This window comes from Octopus sinensis, linkage group LG17 (genome assembly GCF_006345805.1).
Source record: "Octopus sinensis linkage group LG17, ASM634580v1, whole genome shotgun sequence".
Taxonomy (NCBI): domain Eukaryota; kingdom Metazoa; phylum Mollusca; class Cephalopoda; order Octopoda; family Octopodidae; genus Octopus; species Octopus sinensis.
The window spans coordinates 42,621,082-42,635,121 of record NC_043013.1 but is presented as its reverse complement, the minus strand read 5'-3'; the positions used below and the strand labels follow the sequence as shown (position 1 = coordinate 42,635,121).

The 14,040-nt window shown below is 36.6% G+C and overlaps 1 protein-coding gene across 2 annotated transcripts in view; it reads left to right on the top strand.

Moving 5' to 3' along the window:
- The window catches only part of LOC115220790 (limb region 1 protein homolog), an 88,436-nt gene that overhangs the window by 53,682 nt on the left and 20,714 nt on the right, over positions 1 to 14,040 (top strand). Inside the window, exons 3-7 of one of the 2 annotated variants that reach the window (XM_036510512.1) lie at positions 3,335 to 3,365; positions 5,876 to 6,015; positions 7,577 to 7,680; positions 8,174 to 8,300; positions 13,259 to 13,276. In XM_036510512.1, the coding sequence (XP_036366405.1) occupies positions 3,335 to 3,365; positions 5,876 to 6,015; positions 7,577 to 7,680; positions 8,174 to 8,300; positions 13,259 to 13,276 (420 nt within the window). The remainder of the gene's footprint in view (positions 1 to 3,334; positions 3,366 to 5,875; positions 6,016 to 7,576; positions 7,681 to 8,173; positions 8,301 to 13,258; positions 13,277 to 14,040) is intronic. The other variant, XM_029790935.2, reaches the window with a different exon arrangement.

Below are 14,040 nucleotides of genomic sequence, written 5' to 3'. Positions count from 1 at the left end.
TTATATAATTGCAGTAATATGATTGTATACAGTAAAAAAAAAAAATGTTATATACTGGCTTTATTGTTAAATTTTGATCCAATCTATTATGTAACATGTTGGGATATATTATTTCAGTAAGAATATTATGAATTATATTTTATTAACAACATAGTTTTATAGAAAGAAAAAAACACATTAAAAGTATGAAAGATCAAATTAGAGACCTGCCCACCTCATAACTACCTCACCAAGGGAACAAAAATAATAAAAGAAAAAAGGAGGTGGGGGGAGTAATGTTGAGAATAAATGGGTTGTACACCATAGAACAGTCATGTTTGCCTTGTGGACATGATTGCAATCGGGTTGCTGTGGAGACTGGCCAACAACATTTGCTGCAACAGTCACCCCCACCTTGCAGAGCTCATATCTTTGACTGGCTGCAGTTACTTTGATTTTGCAGAGAAAATCAGCAGTGTGGGTTTGGAGAACACCTAAGGTTTATGACTTGGATGTTTTGCATAATTTATTTCAAGCCTCTTTATTAAAAAAAAAAGAAGAAAAAAACCCAAAAAACTTTGGCGCAGATGTAGCTGTTGGTAAGAAGCTTGCTTCTCAACCACATAGTTCCTGGTTCCATCCCACTGTGTGGCACCTTGGGCAAGTGTCTTTTACTATGGCCTCGGGCCGACCAAAGCCTTGTGAGTGGATTTGGTAGATGGAAGCCGGAAGAAGCCTGTCGTATGTATGTACGTATAATGTGTGTGCGTGCTTGTATTTGCTCCCCACCACCACGACAACTAGTGTTGATGTGTTTATGTCCCTGTAACTTAAAAGTTTGACAAAAGAGACTTATTCCTGGTGCTCTAGCTTGACCACAGTCAAATGACTGAAACAAGTAAGAGAGTAAAAGAATCAAATTAAAGCGTATGGTTACCTAAAGTGTTGGAGGTAGTGTTGAAATGAATGTTGAATAGTGATTGTATTAAATATATTTTAAGTAGGATTTTTTTCTATTTTATTTTTTTTTTGCTCTCTAAAATCCTCTTGGTTGTTCTTAGCGTGTTAGGATTTCACTTTGCCTTTTTATCTCTTCTGTGGGGAAATATTCCCTTCTGTACAAACAGGTGAAGGTTGGCAACAGGAAGGGCATCTGGCTGTGAGGGGGAAAAAAAAAAGCTACCTTAGTAAAATCTATCCAGCCCATGCAAGCATAGAAAAGCAGACATTAAACTAATGATTATGATCTCTCTCTTTTCCTCTCTCCTATTTATCCAAAATAAAATCAATATGAGAATCGGCTGGAAACACAGCTATATTTCCATATAGGAGGATATTTGGAAAGTTAAAACAAATGGTTATTTATGCTCATGGGCAACATTTGTGGTGTCATAATTTTAGTCTGCAAGAGAAATTAATTCTTTTCTCATGTTTCAGGTTGTCATAGTTTTAGTGTGAAAAAAAAATTCTTTCCTTGTTTTTCAAGTCTTACAAATAAAATAAAGACAAACTGCATTGCATTTTATTCTCTGTAACTTGTGCATAATTTATCTGTGTTTATGGATGACATTTTCTAAGCCGAGGAAATACAGCTTCATAATTTTTGTTTATAAGGGAAATCACTGTTTTCCATGCTCCATGTCTTTCAATGTAGTTTATAGTCTGAAAACAATTTTAAACAAAATACTGTTGCATGGGGATTTTTTTCTCTAGAACTTTAATTATTTTTATAGCATCTTTTATCTTTTACTTGTTCCAATCATTAGACTGTGGCCATGCTGGGGTTACCACCGTATAGAATTTTAGTTGAATGAATCAACCCCAATAATTTTTTTTAAGCTTGGTGCCTATTTTATCAGACTCTTTTGCTGAACTGCTACATTAAGGGAATGTAATCAAACCAACACTGGTTATCAAGTGGTGGGACACACACACACATGGCAGGCTTCTTTCAGTCTCTGTCTACTAAATTTATTTACAAGGTTTTGGTTGCCCCAAGACTGCAGTAAATGACACTTGCCCAAGGTGACATGCAGTGGGACTGATCCTGGAACCATGTGGTTGGGAAGCAAACTTTTTATCACACAGCTGTGCCTGTTCATAAACAGAGAGCTGTATTATAATTTTAGCATGTAAGGAAAAAGAGTTTTTTTTTTTTTTAAGGTTTCAACTGTCTTAAATCTAAATATAATTCTCAAAATAATAACCGAACTGAATAAAATATCATTCAATGAAGTTTTTTCGTTACAACTTAGGCATTTTCTCTGCTGTGCTCATGACATTTTTTATAGCAAGGCTCAAGTTATATTGTCATAATTTTAGCATATTAACCCTTTCATTGCCATATTCATTTTGAGATGCTCTGTGTATCGTTCAATTAATTTTGTAAATAACAAAGAATTTAGTAAAATAACTTAGTTATCATTAAGCTAGTGTTAGGAAAATAAATTGTGACTAAAGTCTGATGAAAGATTTTAATTCAAAATTTATGAAAACAAGACATTTGTACTACAGAGCCAGAGCTGGTTTCAGCTGGGTTGGTATTGAAAGGGTTAATCTTAATCTCCTCAGTGATGCCTAATAACTAACCAAATGTTCTCTGCTGCTGCCTCAGTTTGCTAGCTCTTATTTACATTTGTTCCATCATTATCTTCTGCAATCAATTCACAGAAATTTTTCATTGAACATGCATTATATTCATGTACCATCTCTCCTGCATACATCTGCCAACATTTTGATCCTGTCGTTTGCAATGCATTCGGTTTTTGTCTATATTAAATCTGCACATCATTAAGCTAGTGACTAAGGTTTGGAGGAAGATTTTAATTCAAAACTTATAAAAACAAGACATTTGTACTACAGAGCCAGAGGTGGTTTCAGCCAGGCTGGTATTGAAAGGGTTAAGGAAAAGGAATTTTGTTTTTCAGGTTTCAAGTCTCTTAAAACTAAACGTAATTCTTAATAACAACTGAAGAGTATAAAATATCAGTGCATTGGGTTTTCTTCTACAACTTTGGATGTTTTTCTCCACAATTATGTAAAGAATGTGCAAATTAAGTAGGCCAGATTTGAAAGGGAGCAAGTCAAAATGTTTTATAAACTGTTAGAATTCAACTGAAGCATATTACTGAAATATCCTTACTTCTTAATGTGGCATATACAGTAAGCAGTCTAGACCTAACACAAGTGTAAAGCCATTAAATAACTTTTATATTTTTATATTTTATATATATATATTAATTATTAGTGTAGCTGCACTATGTTATATGAAAACACTGCTGATGTCAAATGTTTTAGAATAAAGTATTGTTTGTGCTGTTTATGCTTTACACATTCCTTTCGTTTCATCCAACAGGTGATGAAGATGTTTATGTTTACAAGATCTCGTAAGTAGCCATGGTTATCTTTTGTTCTCTTGTCACATAGTGTGTATGTGTGTGAGTGAGTGTGTACATGTGAATGAATGAATGTGTGTGTATATGTGTCTCTGTGTGTGTCTGTATGTATGAGTCTGAATGTGTGTGTGTGTGTGTGTCTGAATGTATGTGTCTTTGTGTGTCTGAATGTGTGTCGTTGTGTGTGTGTGTGTGTATGTATGAGTCTGAATGTGTGTCTCTATGTATGTATGTATGTGTGTGTATGTGTGAGTCTGAATGTGTGTGTGTATAAGTCTGGATGTATGTATAGTCTGTGTGTTGGGTGGTGTGTGTCAGTCTATGTGTACGCGACCTCATTTGCATGTATTGGTTTATTTGTGTCTAAAAGAACACACCCACTTCCGTAGACATCTATACACAAACATACAGTCAAAATTGAAGAGTAACTTTATTACAATGCGTCTTCCCCATACTGTAAATAGTAGGTCAACATCTCCCTGGGTAGATGTGAGGTGCCAGTTGAAAGGGGTATGGTTACAGCAACATCTGAGTTTGTGTATCTAGAAAATGTAAGGAAATTGTTTACATTTTTTTTAAAGCTTGTTTTGATTTAACCATTTTTAATTGGTATATCATGTGATCATGTGAATGACCAAACCAGACTATCAGATGTTGTTATACATCACTGGTCACAATGCACTTTGCATCGTTTTAGGCATTAAATAACACCACACTGCTGGCTAAGTGAGCATGCCAACATTCCCCCTCCCCATCCTCCTCTGGTCAAAAGTGGGACTGGAGCAATGTGAAATGAAGTGTTTTGCTCAAGAACTCAATGTGCTGCCTGGTCTTGGAATCAAACCCACAATCTAGTGGTTGTGAATGCAACAGCCTAACTACTAGGCCACATGCAACAAGTAAAAAGAAAAACTATAAAAAAAATGCACACATATACATACAGTAAAGTATATGAAAATGTTTTTAAATATCTAATGTGATTGAGGGTATCTTTCCATCCTTCTATTTGTCTGAGATCTGCTCTGGTACTTTTACTATGTCTGAACTTTATAGAAATGGTAACAAGTCAAGTTAAGCGACCTAGGATACTTCCACCACGTCTCTTATTTTGGAGAATTGCTCTAACTGCTTGTTCAGTGCAGTCAAGTACTCAGTAGAAACATAGATGTAAGCAGAGGCATGGCTGTGTGGTTAAGAAAGTTGCCTTATAACCATGTAGTTTTGGGTTCAGTCCCACCGTGCTGCACCTTGGGCAGGTGTCTTCTATTATAGCTCTTGGTCTTACCAATGCCTTGTGAATGGATTTAGTAGATGGAAACTAATAGAAACTTGTCATATGTGTATGGGTGTACATCTTTGTGTATGTTCTTCTCTGCCAGTGCTTGACAAACAGTGTTGATTTGTTTGTGTCCCTGTAAGTTAGTGGGGGTTTTTTTTTAAAGTGTTTTGATAAAAACTGAGGATTTCTTAGATCCAATAGTTTCTGAAATTCCAGGGTGACAGTCAGTCAAACAATCATTCAATAAATTAAGCAAACAAATAAACGAAAACAATGGCACCCAATCTTTTGATGTTTGACGTATTTGAAGCTGGAAGGAAAGATGGTGCACAAAACAAAAAAATTAAAAAGAAATAAAACCCAGCATTGAGGAAGTGAGGGCTTCAGAGCTGTTCTCTTATTGAAGGGTTAAAACCCCTGATTTAACTCTTTAGCATTCACATTATACAGTCAGAAGTATCATCATTTAATGTCTGCTTTCCATGCTGGCATGGGTTGGACGATTTGACTGAGGACTGGTGAACCAGATGGCTGCACCAGGCTCCAATCTTGATTTGGCAGAGTTTCTACAGCTGGATACCCTTCCTAACGCCAACCACTCCAAGAGTGTAGTGGGTGCTTTTATGTGCCACTGGCACAAAGGCCAGTCAGGCGGTACTGACAACGGCCATGCTCAAATGGTGTATTTTATGTGGTACCAGCACAGGAGCCAGTCCAGTGTCACTGGCAACGACCTTACTCGAATGTTTTTTCATGTGCCACCAGCACAAGTGCCAGTAAGGCGATGCTGGTAACGATTACACTTTAATGGTGCTTTCTATACATGCCACCGGCACGGAAGCCAGTTAGCCGCTCTGGCAGCGATCGCGCTCGGATGGTGCTCTTAGCACTCCACTAGCACAATTTTTTGAGTTTCATTGTTTCGTATCAATCATGCATTATGTTGTAGCTTTGAGATTTTGAAGAGGTAACTGTTAATTTTTAGAACGACATTGTAGTGTTGGTGTGAGAGGCCAGATCTGGCCAGTTTGATCATGAAACGGGTAGAATACTTTGACTGGACATGGCTGGGTTAAATGTTGAAGTATTAACACCTTGATTATCTTCCTTCCTTCTCATTCTATCCTTTTACTTGCTTCTACATTGTCTTGCCTCCTCATCTTTCTTCTTCACTTTCTCTCTCTCTCTCTCTCTCTGATGCCTTTTTGTTTTATTCTTCCAGACTTTTGCTGTGCACCCTTACCTTAGCCATATCCTTAGGTGCTGTCTTGCTGCTACCTATTTCTATAGTCAGTAACGAAGTCCTGTTACTTTATCCCGACAGTTACTACGTGAAGTGGCTCAACAGTTCTTTAATTCACGGTAAGCTGATTATCATGTTATTTGTCATTGTTTTAATCTCCTTGGGAGTTTGCAGAGATGGTGGTGGTTGTTGTTGTGATGGTGGTGGTGGTAGTGGTGGCATAACTATGTGGTTAAGAAGTTTATTCTACAAATGGATGGTTTTGGGTTTGGTGGCCTTTGTGATACAGTAGATGATAGCCTTTTGTTAAATACTCAAGTTGACCAATGGCTTCATGTGTGGAATTTGGTAGACATATACTGTGTGGAAGTTCATCAAAAGAAGTCATTCGTACATTATTTACATTATTTACAATTAACGGATATTTGTCCTCATCTTGTTTGTTGTTAACACAACCCTCCAGTCTTCCTCAGGTGTCTTGTGGAAATTTCGAACCTGGGTTCTCATTCCTAAGGTATTTTTCAATGTTGGGCATATAGCATAGTGGTTAAGAGCGCAGGCTGCTAACCCCAAGATCCCGAGTTCGATTCCAGGCAGCAACCTGAATAATAATAATAATATCGAAAAATACCTTAGGCATGAGAACCCAGGTTTGAAATTTCCCCAAGACACCTGATGAAGGCTGGAGGGTATATCAGCCGAAACGTTGTGTTAACAACAAACAAGATGAGGACAAATATCCGTCAATTGTAAATAATGTACATAATTCCTCATCTTTTAAATATAGAACTGAAGTCATTCCTATTCTTGGGTGGGAGATTTAACACTCGATTCAACACTGGCAGTTGGCTCTTTTGGTGCCTTTAGCCAGTCTAGCAAATAACTTCAGTGACCAAGCCTCAATATAACTACCCAGCTTGCTAAAAATAGCAACCAAATTGCCTATAAATTGTATCCTACTATCTAAAACAAGAAAAAAAAAAGAGACATTGTATAATGTTGTTCTTAATTTACAAAACGATGGGATGAACTTGGCTGGAATGCCTTTGATCATAAATATGTCTGTTTGAGGCTGGCTTGGGGCCTAAATTGCATCATCAAAAAAGACTTTGTCCACTAGGGTGCCTAATATCTTTTGCTTTCAGAGACATGTTGTTTTCTCTACTTCTTTGGGTTGATTAAATTTGTCTGTCCTTTGTCAAAAATACCCTCATAATATCCCCAATATCTCTGCTGCATATTCACAAATTTTGTTTTTCTTTGCATATTTCTTTCTTTAAATATTTTCTATTCTTGAATTCTTTAAATTTTCTTTTGGAAATGTTACTATATAAAAAAAAAAGGGAAAGAAAAGAAAAATTGTGCAATGAAGGGTTTTTGCTCGAAAGGCTTTGATTGTGATCTCCCTCCCATGTCACACAAATTTATCCAAATATCTTGATTCTCATCTCTCCACACTGCAAAAACTTATTTATTCCAACACAAACCATTGCTAGTTTCTTGGACTCTGGTTTTTATTTGTTGTATAAGACAGATAAGCAGATACTATTTAACACACACACTCTCACCAGCAACTATAAGTTATTTTCAGGTCAATGGCTCCCTGAATTCTACATGCTAACCAAGCCATACATGATGTGTCCTTGTGAATTAACTGCTTGTCTTTGTTTGTTTTTGCAGAACTATGGAACTTGATATTCTTTCTTTCCAACCTGGCGCTCTTCATGTTGATGCCATTCTCCTACTTCTTCACAGAGTCGGAAGGGTTTTCTGGCTCAAGGAGGGTCAGTACATTCTCTCTGTATTCTCTTTCACTTTCTCTTCCCTATGTCCAAATTTTTCTTTACATGCTTCCCCTTTCACCATTATTCTTATAACTTGGTGAAAATAAAATAATATTGAATATAGAAATAGTAGAGAATGCATAGTGAAAACTTTCTGTCTGTTATCATCAACCAACCACAGGAGAAACCCAAACAGCTTTCAATGACTCCTTTAATAAAAACACCCTTAACCCTTTAGCATTTAAACTGGCCATATTCTACCTGTTTTATGTTTAAACTGACCAAATCTGGTCTCTCACACCTTCCCTACAACGTTATTCAAAAACAGTTCAACGCTGCAAGATAATGCATGATTAATTCAAGGCAATGTGAATAACTAAGCGTTACATTTGACAAAGTAATCTGAACACTAAAAGGTTAACTACTCTTATACTGAAATCTACTGCCAAACATATATCTCAGTAACCACAGCAATAACCATTTTATGTTTCAGGGAATCATGGGCCGAGTCTACGAGACTGCAGTAGTGCTGATCATTTTAGGAATCCTGGTGTTTGGTATAGCCTGGGTGGCCTCTGCTCTCATAGATGGAGATAAGAGCAGTCGACAGACCCTGTTTGGTGAGTAGTAGTGATGGTGATGGTATCATGATTTATCTTTTCCTTTAAAATTTTTCTTTTTTAGTTGTTAGTATAATGTAAACGTTGATGTTGATTGTTATTTGTGTAAGTCCTTGATTGAAGAGACTTAGGATCAAAAGTGTTCCAGCTATGACCATCCCCATTATTTTTTGTATATCAAGAACTACATTGGCATTTAAGGCATTTGAGCGAGATGGTGGGGGAAGATTTTGCTGCTGTTTCTATCCGGTTAGTGAATGTATATAAGTCTATGGTGTCAGGCATATACATATGTTTACATACACACGTACACATGCATGCACATACATATATGCACATGTGTGTATCCACGTACATGCACATTTTAGAATAAAAGTTAGTCTGTTGTGAACCCTGAGGTCCTTTAAGCTGTTTGGAGCATTGAAACAACTGAATATCCGACACCTTGTGAATGGGTCACTGGTGGTCATCTATTGCTGAGTGGCCTGAATCAATGTGAAATGAATTGCTTTGCTCGTGGCCACAATGTCACAATGTTCTGCCATGGTCAATATATTGGCCAACGACTGGTGAAACGTCCAATTTACTATGAATGCTTTTCATTGTGATAATAAACACTATACACTGTCTTTATGCATTGAGTGCATCTTTTAAAGTTTGTGTTCATAGTTATGCAGAAAAGCAGAAATACGCACATACATACGATATATTTAGGAGTGTGTATGCATGCATATATATATATATATATATATATATGTGTGTGTGTGTGTGTGTGCATAAAACATTGCTGGACTGAACTGCTGTAAGCTCCACGGCAGAGAAACAGTGAAAAGCCAATGGTAATCGCAGATATGTTGAAACAATCGATTCTATAAAAGTATTTATATATTTAGCCTGGGTCTAAAATAATTTGCAGTTAATAAACCAGAAAATGTGTGTGTGTGTGTGAGAGAAAGAGCAAACATATGTGGGCTTGACAACCAAACAAAAAAAAAAGAAATTAAGATCCTTTTGTTTCACTTTTGATGTAGTTAGAACTCTGCATGTATTCTCAGTAAATGTGTTTGTGTGTATAATGTAATGCCTAATATGTACATATGCCGGCGCGCGTGCTCACACTCATACACATACATACTGAATAGGAAAGTGGTAGGAATATGTTATCCTGTTTGGAATTTTATGTGCAAGTTTATTTATATAAACAGAAGCATTGATAAATATTGGGGCTAACAAACTGGAAAAACTGCAGTGCTTTCATCAAGAGCTGTGTACTGGACCCAATAATTGTGTGCATATGAACAAACACGCACATATGTATGTATGTATGTATATATATGTGTGTGTACATGTATTTGTGGATGAATACTTATATAAGCCTATATATGTATGCCTGTATGTGAGTGTATAAATACATGTATAAGTCTGTGTATGCATGTATAAAGTGTGTTTTTGTAACCATCATTATGTCAGCTTCCTATGCTGGTATTGGTTTATATATATATATATATATTCTGACATCGAATACTTTGTGTCTTGATTATCCTGTTATGTTCTTTTCAATTATTTCATTGGTTAAATATCTTTCATTGTTAACTTCATCCAGTTGCACAGGTAATGTGCACAGGTGATGTGTGTGCAGGTGAAGCTTGGTTTTCACATCACTTGGTCTTTGTTAAAATGCAGCAGTCTGGAACTATTGCGTTGATGCTGTGTCTCCCACTCACTCTCTCTGTTTTTTTCTGTTCTACTTTCTATGTACTCTCTCTCTCTCTCTCTCTCTCTTGATTTCTTTCTCTCTCACTCTTTCTCCTAATCTCTCTGTCTCTCTCTAGTGGTGTTAATACTGTTTCTCTTTCATCCAGCTGCTCTAAATTACTTCTGTCAGTTGGCATCCTGTATCAACTGTCTTTTATGTAACATAACTAATGACTGTGTGTAGATGTCTGTCTGTGTGTGTGTGCATGCATGTGTGTGCAAATATATTTGCAGATATGTGTGTGTGTATGTGTGGTTGTATGTTTTGCTCATCATTGATAATTTAAAATTTCGTTGGTGAGAGAAAATGGCAGAGTGGTCCAGCATGTTGGGCTAATTGACTACATGGTGAGAAGTTCAAACCTTGCTGGAGCCATTGTTTTCTTTTCTTTTTTGTTTTACTTTCTAACGACAAGTAGGGAAACCAGCACCTGTGACCCTTTTCAGGGTTTCTGAGATTAGTGGAAGGAATAAGGAAGTTACCTTCAGACTGGACATTTGTTCCCTAATGCTTTCAACAAAGTGGACACTATTTCCTTGTGTATAATGTGAGAGATGAAATACAAAATATCAGGATGAAATCTGAGTGGGAGTCTAGCATTTTGCATGGATGTTAAAAGGATTTTTTTTCTAAGGTACAAACAATTTAGGGTCCCATTATAGTCAAAATAATATTGTACTTAAATAACTATGATATATTACATGAACCATTTAAACTGGGAGTAAGCTACCTGGAAGGATGATGTTTCTCTTAGTTCATTCATATAATGCAGTAGCTCTCAACCATCTCTTGTCTATGGATCTCTGCGATTGCTATTTTACCCAGGTGGACCTTCATAGCCATTCATTTATAACCAAATATTAGGAATTGTATAAAAATAATTGCTAAAATATTTTGTGTGTTGTAGAAGCATAATAATAATAATAATAATAATAATAATTGTGTACAGTGCTCAGGTGCACTACAACTCATCTAAAGTGTATATATAATCAGGTGTAGTTTCGGCGGATTTCGGAAAGCATGAGGGCCTTAAAAGATGCAGTGTCATGGCAGTCAACAACTGACGCAGGCAGTTTATTCCATGCTTCAGCAACTCTGAGCGTGAAAAAATGTTTCCGAAAGTCATGGGAGCTGTATTGTTTTCTGACTTTGTAGGCATGTCCACGTGTGTTAGACACATGGAGATCAAAAAGGTGTTCAGTGTTGTTGTTGGTGAGGTGGTTGATAACTTTGTGGGTGTTTACCAAGTCCGTCGCCAAACGCCGGAGCTTCAGTGAATCCATGCCCAGGGAAACAAGGCGCTCAGAATATGGTAGGTGTCTGATGGAGGGTATGCGTTTGGTTGCACGTCTCTGGACAGATTCCAGGAGGTCAATGTTCTGTGCAAGATAGGGGTTCCAAACTGATGATGCGAATTCCAAGTGTGGTCGTACCATAGCTGTATACAGTTTTAAATAGATGGCTGGAGAGCGGCTAACAAAAGACCTGCTGAGTGATGCCAAGACACCCTCGGCCTTCCTGACAATCTTAGAGATATGCTTTGACCAACGCAAATCACTGCTGACAGTGATGCCTAGGTCACGCTCGCAAGAGGATTTCTTGATAACCAATTTATTACACATAAATTTTAACAACGAAATCTTATATGAATCTCCAAGGGCCACATGCATCCACAAGGGCCATATAGATCCCAGTTGAGAATCACTGATGTAATGCATTGAAGGTGTAAATAGTATTATTGTAGAAGTCATAGTTATTTGCCAAGCAAGTAGAATTCTGTAATAAATTACCATTATGACTCTTTATATTTTGAGTTTAAATGCTGTCAAGGTTAACTTTGTCTTGCATCCGTTTGGGAGTCAGTATGATATTGGTGTCTCGTAGTCCGAGAAAGATGGTTTTCGCAATTACTGGCTGAACGACTTGCACAAATGATTTGTTTATAGCGATCAAATGTACGTGCTGTGCATTAGCTCACTTCCTCTCCATCAAGTCGATGTTACCTGAACAGGTGCACTGTGTACCACACGTCAGATGTCAAAGTGATTGCAGATCGGCATGGAATGTTTTGCTCAAAAACATAACACACACAACACAGGGATTGAAACTATGGTCTTGTGATTGTGAGCACAACACTCTCACCACTAGACCAAGTACTCTTAGCTGGAAGGTGGAGGCTCAATATCATATAACCCTAACCAGCCAAGTACTGAGGGTCAGTACTCAACTAATCTCCTTTTCCCAAAATCACTGGCTTTATGTCTAAACAAAGGAAATGATTCCCCAACATGGTCACAGATTCTGGCCGAAACCAATAACAGTAAAGTAATCCTTCGCCATATCACAGTTCACCTATTATGGTTTTATTATTTAAGCTTACGTCAATTCCTCTCTGGTGTTGTTTTGCATTTATAATAAAATATATATGAATTATAAAAATGATTTAAAAAAAAATTGTATAGTGCAGTATTGTTTCTACTTTGCAGATTTTCACCTATCACAGGGGGTTTTGGAATGTGACACCCGTGATAGTCGAGGGATTACTGTAAATGTTTTTCTTTTATTTTAAAAAATTTTTTGTTACCTGAAGAATATTTGGTTTTGAGGGGAAAAAAAGGAAAATTCTGTAAATTCTATTTTTTTTCACCTTGTTTTAAAATGCCCCATTTATGTTTTATAAATATCTGTGTATAAGAAAATAATAGTATCAGTGTATGTGTGTGTGTGTGTGTGTGTTATGCATGTATGTAGTGTATGTATGTAATATATGTGTGGTTGTGTGTGTATGCTTGTATGGTTATATATATATGTGAACATGTAGCTGCAGATGTTGGCATATTTATAAATATTTACATGTGTGGAAAATATTGGCATACATACGTATTCCATGTGTGAATATTTTGATTTGAGTTTTTAATTTTTTATTTCTTTTATTTCTCAGCCTCTTCAGCTCTCTCTCTCTCCTTCCTCTTAATTGTCTATTTCACTTTCTCATCTATTGGTAGCACTTTCTTTCTATTCTACTATGCTATCTCTTCCTATCTCTCTGCCTGTCTGTCTGTGTTTGTGTCTCTTTGTCTGTCCCTTTCTCTCTCTGTCCCTTTCTCTCTCTGTCTCTTTCTCTCTTTCTCTCCATCACTTTATCTCTGTCTATACATCTTTCTCCCTATCTGTCTCTCTATCGTTTTCTCTATCCCCTCAGAATTAAGGAAACCAAGTTGTAAGTACTGTTTCTATTATATTCTGGACATAATGCTATTTGCAGTGGCTTGCCAGTTTATTGGTGTGTATATTTTATTCCAGTGCCCCCTATCTCTGCCAGGAGATACTAGTTTTAACTCCTTGCATTTTAGGTACAAGATTTTCAACTAGAACCTTTCAAAATATGTTTGGCTTTTTTTTGCACCTCAATTCCTCTGCTATTTTACCCTTTGTTTTATATAATTTTTCTGTTATTTTTTGTTTTATTTTCTTTTTTATAATATTTTTTATTTTATTTTATTACTTTTTTCTTTTATTTTTCTTGTTTGTTGTTCATTCTATTCCCCCTCTCCCACCAACCCTTTCTTCTCTCATTTGTTTCCATTGAAGTAAATGTGGAAAACAGAAGGGAGAGGAGACCAAGTTTTGCACTGTGTGTTAATATATATTCTAAGTTTGTAATTATGTATGTGTGTGTGTGTGTGTGTGTAGTAGCAGTAGTTGTTGTCCATGAGGTTTAAATCTGGCAAGTTTAGAGACCACACATTTGTTACATAATCATAAGGATTGTCTGACATCCATTCTTAGATATACTTAGTCTTTGTGAGAGGGTGCTGAGTCTTGTTGAAACATGTGGCCTTTTATGTCATCCATTCAGGGCTTAACAACTGTTTGCAGCATCTCAATGCGTATCCAAAAGCATTAATTCTAAGACTTTGTAGAAAGATGTGAGTTGGCATGACATGACATTCATTACTCACCTCTCCTAAAACCATCACAGTT